Source organism: Rattus rattus, chromosome 8, assembly GCF_011064425.1.
Source record: "Rattus rattus isolate New Zealand chromosome 8, Rrattus_CSIRO_v1, whole genome shotgun sequence".
In the NCBI taxonomy this organism is placed as follows: Eukaryota; Metazoa; Chordata; class Mammalia; order Rodentia; family Muridae; genus Rattus; species Rattus rattus.
Window position 1 is genome coordinate 97,500,684 of NC_046161.1, and position 7,120 is coordinate 97,507,803.

At 54.2% G+C, this 7,120-nt stretch overlaps 1 protein-coding gene across 3 annotated transcripts; it reads right to left on the minus strand.

Annotated features, from left to right (window-relative positions):
* Positions 1-565: 565 nt before the first annotated feature.
* Ppm1m (protein phosphatase, Mg2+/Mn2+ dependent 1M) lies at positions 566-6,447 on the minus strand. 3 transcript variants are annotated; one of them, XM_032910797.1, is made up of 10 exons: positions 5,460-6,447; positions 4,539-4,662; positions 4,147-4,401; positions 3,617-3,729; positions 3,194-3,278; positions 2,987-3,105; positions 2,760-2,823; positions 2,453-2,560; positions 2,211-2,359; positions 566-1,905 (listed from the first exon to the last, which is right to left on the minus strand). In XM_032910797.1, exons 1-10 carry the CDS (start codon positions 5,852-5,854, stop codon positions 1,761-1,763), a joined length of 1,557 nt encoding a protein of 518 aa, XP_032766688.1. In that variant the 5' UTR covers positions 5,855-6,447; the 3' UTR covers positions 566-1,760. The 3 variants fall into 3 exon arrangements, with proteins under 3 accessions (XP_032766688.1, XP_032766690.1, XP_032766689.1); XM_032910799.1 differs by lacking the exon at positions 5,460-6,447 and adding an exon at positions 5,172-5,411; XM_032910798.1 differs by lacking the exons at positions 4,539-4,662; positions 5,460-6,447 and having other exon boundaries at positions 4,147-4,302; positions 4,392-4,401.
* Positions 6,448-7,120: the final 673 nt, after the last annotated feature.

Genomic DNA, 7,120 nt, shown 5'->3' on the forward strand with positions numbered 1-7,120 from the left:
CTACCACCAGCTCCCTCACTGCAATCTAGAGCTGAATGTTGCCTGAAAGCCCCTCTCGGTTGTACTTCAGGAGTGAATCAGGTAAAACTCAACAGATACCTCTGAGCTTCAGCAAGTCCTAGGTGGTGACACAGGGCTTGGTTTTGGTTTTTTGAGACAGGGTTTCTCCAAAGCCCCGGCTATCCTTCAACTTGATACATTGACCGGGCTGGCCTCCAACTCCGAGATCTGCCTCCTGAGTGCTGGGATTAAAGAAAGGATGTGCCAGCACTGCCCTCTGGCAAGTTAAAGGGAAGATGAAGAGTGGAACAGCCTCATGGAAGCCCTCACTAACACGTCTACACAAGGTCGCCCAAAAGAGCGGAGTCTGGTAGTCCACACCTGCTATCTCAGCACTTAGGTTGAGGGAGGGAAACTGAGGTTGAGGAACAAAACTGAGGTCAGCTCAGGCTATGCAACTCTCGGACCAGCTTGGCCTACAGAGTGAGAAACCTGTCGCTCTAGAGGCAAGAGCCAAAGGGTCACAAGGTTAAGGCTACAGTACAGAACCAACAAGGCTACATAGTGAAATTCTTGCAAAACTTTTTTTTTTAAAGTAAAAAGGCAGCCCTTCCGGTGCCTCCAATCCAGAGTTCACAGGTCTTCTCATTTCCTGGCAGCAGCGAGGGGGCTGAGCATGGGACCAGTCCTGATTGTTTGCAGGTTTGCATGGTAGAACGAAAAAGAATCCACTGAGAGGCCACAAGAAATGGCAAAATTGTCAGCCAGGGCTGTGTGAGCAATTCCTGATTCATGGGGGCTTTCACATGCAAACATTTAATAACATGTTGGCTGGGTCCCTGAAGAGAATGCTATCTGGCCAATGCCAGGAGTAGAAGATGTGTGCGTCTTTGGAGGCTGGTACGAGAGTGGGCAGGAGAGCAGCACCAGAGTGGGTGGGGATAGCGCTAGGCTGGCTAAAAGTGGAAGGTTGGAAACATGGAGAACGAGCTTGCTGAGAAGTGTTTGTACTTGGCATGACTGAGAACAGCACAGACACTGTTGGTGTGTAGGGCAGGCCTGGGACTCAGGGAAAGCAACCAGATGGCAGGCGGGCTCCAGGCAGTGACAGTCAGCCCCGCCAATGCTGGAGACTTCTCACCCATTTTCTCTACAGACTGTCTGGGACCTGTGCCCTTCACTGGCAGAGGGCAAGGCAGGCTCTGAACAGGTTTCAGGAACTGTTCTCAATATGGCGGATTTAGCCCAGCACACTTAATCCCAGTGCTCAGGAGGCAAAAGCAGGTGATCTCTGAGTTTGAAGCCAGCCTGGTCTATAAGCAAGTTCCAGGACAGCCGGAACTACATAACGGAGACCCCATCTTTTAAAAAAAGAGAGAGAAAAGAAAAATTTAGATTGCTTTAATCTTAATTAAATTAAGCAAATGTGAGCCTGCTCAGTGGTTTCAAGAAGGTGCCTTGTGTGGATGGATGGATAAATGGTTAAATGAATAACCAGAGATTTCACGGACTGGAACCAAACAAGCTGCTTGTTCCCCAGGGCTTCCTAGTACCCTTTATCCTGCAGAGGGGCCAACACAGAAACCATATGCTATAAAGTACCTCTGCCAGCGGAAATGTTACCATTGCAGAAGGTGGGACCTGGTGAGCGCTGGGCTGTGGCTTGGAACAGGCCAGGCAGAGCCTGCTCTTGGCCACGGTGGGTGTATGCTGAGTCTGCATTGGTCCTGAAGGGGTTCTAGAATGCAGTATCTGAATCCTCAGTGGCCACCGCCCTCTTGGGCCTGGCTGCTCAGAGGAATCACGAACACGGAGACATCATCGTAAGACACCTGCCCTTCTCCGGAGGCACCACCGTCCTTCCCTTGTGTGTTGTGTATCAGCATTTTGGCCAACTCTGAGAACCTGTAAAGACCACCCTGCAGATGTACTTTGGATAGAGAGCAGAAGACCAAAGCCTTCCGAAACACGGTGCAAAGGGCAGGACACCTGGGAGACCCCCTGAAAGTGGTGAAACTGTAGGACAAGCGACACGCTTGAAAGGGTCATAAACTAGATTATCAGCTGGACTTGGGGTTTTTTGCTCATATCCCTTCTCCCTTGGGAAGCTTAAGAGAGCCCTGATCAGATCACCGACCCTGAGCTGTAGCTACTTGGTACTGTTGCTGCCACCAGCCCAGGTCCAGTCAGGTCTCCCTCAGCTACAGTACCTGTGTGGGTCCTCTCGGTTCCCAGTGAGGAAGCTCCGCACAAGCAGTGCCACCTGCTCATTGGACAGGACATCCCAGAGCCCGTCAGTTGCCATGACAACCACATCATCCTCCTGCAATGCCAGCTGGTCTACATCCAGCACAGTCACCTGCAAGTTAAGCCGAAGAATCCTCCAGTGTTCCCTTCCCAGCTCCTGCCAGGTTCTGGGCAGCTGGAAGCTGGGGTGTCACTACTCTGTCACCTGCGGGATGGAGAGCAGGAAGGGCTTGAGCTGGATGTCGGTGTCCAGGACTCTAAGCTGATGGTCTCCCAGCCCTCTGGAGACAGCCAGTGTTCCCAGTAACCGAGCCTGGGGGGAAGGAGGGGTGAAATGGTAATGAGGACAGGCTCTGCCGAGCACAAAGCGGAAAATGAACAATGGCTTCTACGGGAGAAACATCACGAGGGAGCAGAACCCAGGGTACTAGCCACAGCCACTAGTAAGGAGCAAAGAAGCTCCCATCTTCAAGGAACAACTAAGGGATTGTTGGGAGGTGGGGGACACTGACCTGTCTACCCTGTCCATGAATCAGTGGGTATTTCAGATCAGACTTTTCCACCTGTTTGTAGCTCCTGCAGGAGCAGACCTAGGATCAGCCAAAGACCTACACACTCTTGTAGTTTCTCCCACCCTAAAGCCCAGCGACCAAGCCTTCACGTGCCCTCCTTGCCCAGGTAGGACTGCCAAAGGCCACACAGGTGAGCCTGAACCCTGGCCCTTTTCCCACCAGCTCACCAGCCTCTCATGTGATGATCCCTGAACAGAACCTTCTGCCCCAAGTCATCCCCCTTCAGCCGCCGTGGAAACTCCAGTCGGGTGAACTCACCAGCCAGAAGCTCGGGGTAGGTAAAGGCCTAGGTGAGGAGGCCACTTTCAGATCAAGCTCTGTCTCAGGGCCCTATATGATCTACCTGGAGGGGGTCCCCCTGCCAAGGGTACTACCAGCTGCTGGATCCGCTGCCGCTCTGTTTCTGGAGTGAACTCAGAACTGAGCAGCCGTATCTCATCTCTCCGCACCAAGATGGCCCTAAACAGGTTGGAGGGAGGGAAGAACTTTATGAAGTAACCTCCATACTCACCTACAGCCACCTTTCTCCAACCAGGGGCCAGTTCTGGCCACTGTGATCCCTTGCTCAAATCCCTCTGGGACTCTAAGACCTATAGGGCAAAGGTACAGCCCTTTAGCATGGTACCAATGGCCTCTGCCAGCTTTGGCATTATTGTCCGCCCTATAGTTGGCTACGTTAAGTACAAATGCACCTTCGTCAGCCAGTCCTCCTCATTTCTAGTCCTCCTTTTATTGTCTTAACTCCCCCTGGTACCCACTTTCCCATAACCCTGCCTGCCCTCCAATGGTCCACTCACCTGCTATCCCCAGCATTGGCCACATACAGCTTCCCCTGCAGGAACACTGCCACCAGAGCTGTACAGCCACCCACCTGGCCTGAGGCCTCCAGCTCTCTCCCGATCACATCATCCTGGAGCAAACCAAGGTTTTTACAGCTACTGCCTGAACTTGCTACCACCTCCAGTCCCCCGACCCCTTAACAATTGCATTCCCACAAGCAGGCCTACAAATCTCAACTCAAGAGCTTGGCCATTAACTCTTGAATTCCTTGTACAGAGAATTACACAAGGAAAGTGTAATTCAAAACAGGAAGAGAAACCACTGCCTGCACTGAGGGCCAACGGCATGTACAGGTGGGCAGTTGGCAAACAGTAGGAACTAGAGACATGGGAGGGGTGAGCTGAAGACCATGGGGCTATCACTAGGAATGAAGGAATCAACACGACCTCTCCACACTCCAAGGAATGGTGACTACGGTATGCCCTTATACCCTACGTTCTTTAAGTCCCTAGGGGAAAACTTCCCTTACCCCATAGACCCCACTCACACATTCCTGGAAGGCGTTCTCCAGAGCCCCAATCACCAAGTCTTCTGCCCGGATCCCCTTTTCTTCCACAAACTGTGGGTCGCTGGAGCAGACACAGCGGCCACTGAGGTGCATGGGGGGCTGAGCGGCCATCATGCCTTCTACCACAGCCTCCAGCTGTCGGCGGAGGCAAGAGTGCAGGGTGTTGGCAGCTAAAATAGCTGCGGCAGGTCCACCATGCCCATCAAACAGTGCCCAGTAGTGACCTGTCAGGAACTGCATAGGAAGAGCTCTGCGTCAGGCATCACCAGGGGTCCCCCTGGCCCAACCTGAACTAGGACATGAGACAGTAAGGCAGGAGGAGTCTCAACCCGCACATCCTGGACCCGGGGATCAGGCAAGGCTGTACTCACCTCCTCTGGGCACACCGTCAGCCACTCCTGATCTTCCTCGATCCCAAACTCACATCGCCGGATGCAGAGCTTCCCACAAGCAGCCTGGTCTTCGTTGAATTCAGATTTCTCTGCATTGATAATCCTGAGGCCATGAAATCAACAGTGATGATGTCGCATCTATGTCATTATGGGCACAGAGACTCCACTTGGGACAACTGCTTCTGGATGCTGTCCTCTGACACACTTGGACAACTTTGTGTGTGTGTGTGTGTGTGTGTGTGTGTGTGTGTGTGTGTGTGCGCGCGCGCGCGCGCGTGCGTGCTAGCGCGCGCGTTTGCACAAAGGCTAGAAGTAGATTGCCTTCCTCCTTAGTTTTTGAGACAGGTCAGCCACTTCCTAAACCAGGGCTCACTGATTCATCTAGAATTCCTGGCCCATAAGTCCAGGAGTCTTCCTGTATCTGCCTCCGGAGTGCTGAGATTACAGGCCCCAACTGCCACATCCAGCTTTTTACAAGGTTGCTGGGGATCCTAACTCCATATCCCCAAACTTGCTCTGCAAGCTATGCAAGTTTTCTAACTGTTCGCTGGCTTGCCCCTTTAGAGTCACTGCGCTAGCCCAGGGTTTGGGAAGTTTCAGCTCAGTCCCAACCCTATCCTACAGAGCATAGGCCAATCCCTGAGTGAGGTGCGAGGTGGAACATACATCTCCAGGGGCCAAAATTAAAGAGGATCCAGTCGGGTGCGAGCCCTCCCGGGACCTCCAACCTCCAAAAGAAAATGCAAAAGTGAGAAAAAGGAATGCTGTCAAGAGTCCCAGAGTGAGGACAAGAAGAGGGTTAGCGGGGATGTGCACACTCAGCCAGTTTTCCAGGTCAGCATGGAACCAGACGGGATCAGGCAGGGGGTCCGGAGGGAACGCAGGGGCAGGGACACTCACTCGGCGTAGCCAGCGTTCCAAGGCAGCGTGCGGCCCCGTGCTGGGCTGCGCACTGGCCGGGCATCCGGGCGGCGCGAAGCGTCGTTGGCGCCAGGGCTGGACCCAGAGCCCCGCAGGAAACGGGGCCGGTGATAGGGCACCGGGCTGGAGCGTGGTCCAGGTGGCCGCGGCTCTGGAAGTGGACCCCCGGCTAGGAAGCGGCGCCGGAACCAGCCGGCGGACATTGCGTGGCGGCCGGGGGCTGCCCGCGCACAGCGGGACGCCAGGGTCCCGCCCGCTACAGTGAGGAAGCGGGCTGGGGGTGGAGCTTGGGGTGAGAGGCCACGCCCCCGTCCATCCGCCCTAGGGTGTGCGGCCAGTTTGGCCATCTGTAAGAAGGGAATGTAGCCACGCATGCCACTTTACAGGCAGGATAACCGAGGCCTAGCGAGGTGAAGCCTCCTGCCTCCGTCAGAGTACCACTGAGAAGGCACAAAGGCTCACCCGCACCTGTGGGACTTGATCCTCTGAGAGGGGAAGCCCTTCCCTTCACTCTAGGAACCTCAGAGAGTTCTCTAGAATGGGTGCTGGGCAGGTGCTACGCACAGCATCAGCCTTGCTCTGCTAGCCACGGTCTTACGCAAGGGGGAAGACCGGGACAGTATGTCCTTGGAGGTGTGAGGCCGACATATTGAGTCAGAGCGTGCTCAATATTCCAGAGTTCTGTACACCCTTGTCCTCATCCTCAGAAGCCCGCTCCCAAATGTCTGCCCCTACAGTTAAGATGGCTTCTCGACTGCACAAGATCCTCCCAGGAGTGTGAGTGACGGACAAAAGGAACCTATAGGGGAATGTAGTTCCTTTCTCCAGCTGGCCAAAGGTGCAGCCTTGGACTGAGGAACATGAAGAATTTCACCAACATCTCTTATTTTGAGAGGGTGCTCACCATGTAGCCCCAGGCTGGCCTCTGCCTTTTGCATACTGCAATCACAGGCAAGTGTCATCCTCTGGTCCAGGATGTCTCTCTCTCTCTCTTTTTTTTTTTTTCCCGGAGTTGAGGACCGAACCCAGGACGCGCTTGAGCACTGAGCCAAATCCCCAACCCCCCAGGATGTCTCTTAACCCCTAGGTAGCTATAACTCTTAGAGGAGAGTAGCTGGCTGTCACTTTCCGTCACCTAAGTCTAGGTGCCCCTCTGCAAGGCTGCAATTTCCACTTCACAAGGGAAGACTCAGGCCCACAGAGGGGAAGTGTTAGATGCCCAGGGTTTCCAGTATGACAGTGTAGCTGAGTCAGACCACCCCTCAAGCGATTTTGCTTCCTCTTTTCTCCTCCAGGAAACCAATTCAAAATCTCTAAGGCCTAAGGATGGATGGATGAGGCGTTCCCTCTGCTCCTAAGCCCCGGCTAGTGCTCACTAGGCCTCTTCCTTTAATCAGTCAGCCCTGTTCTGCCTGACAGCAGTTCCTCCTGACTGAGGAGGAAGGTTCTTCTGAAACAGCTGCATCCCCTGTAACGCGGGGGCGGGGGTGGGGGTGGCCGTGGAGGGTGGGGTGGCTGTGGGGGGGTGGGGTGGCTAACCTACTGAGCCCACCCAGTAACAGCCTTACACTGGGCAGAGGAGCACGGCGCTAATAGAGGGACTGCTAAGCCCAAAAGTGATAGCAGTTCTGATAGGTAGT

Excerpts from the sequence above, each read along its gene's own strand:
- Ppm1m (XM_032910797.1), bottom strand. The coding sequence starts at position 5,854 with ATGCGTGGCTACATTCCCTTCTTACAGATGGCCAAACTGGCCGCACAC. Across the intron at positions 3,730-4,146 it reads AGAACGCCTTCCAGGAATGT|GATGATGTGATCGGGAGAGA; the intron begins GTGAGTGGGGTC and ends GGTTTGCTCCAG. Across the intron at positions 1,906-2,210 it reads AACCGAGAGGACCCACACAG|GTTCTCAGAGTTGGCCAAAA; the intron begins GTACTGTAGCTG and ends TGGTCTTTACAG.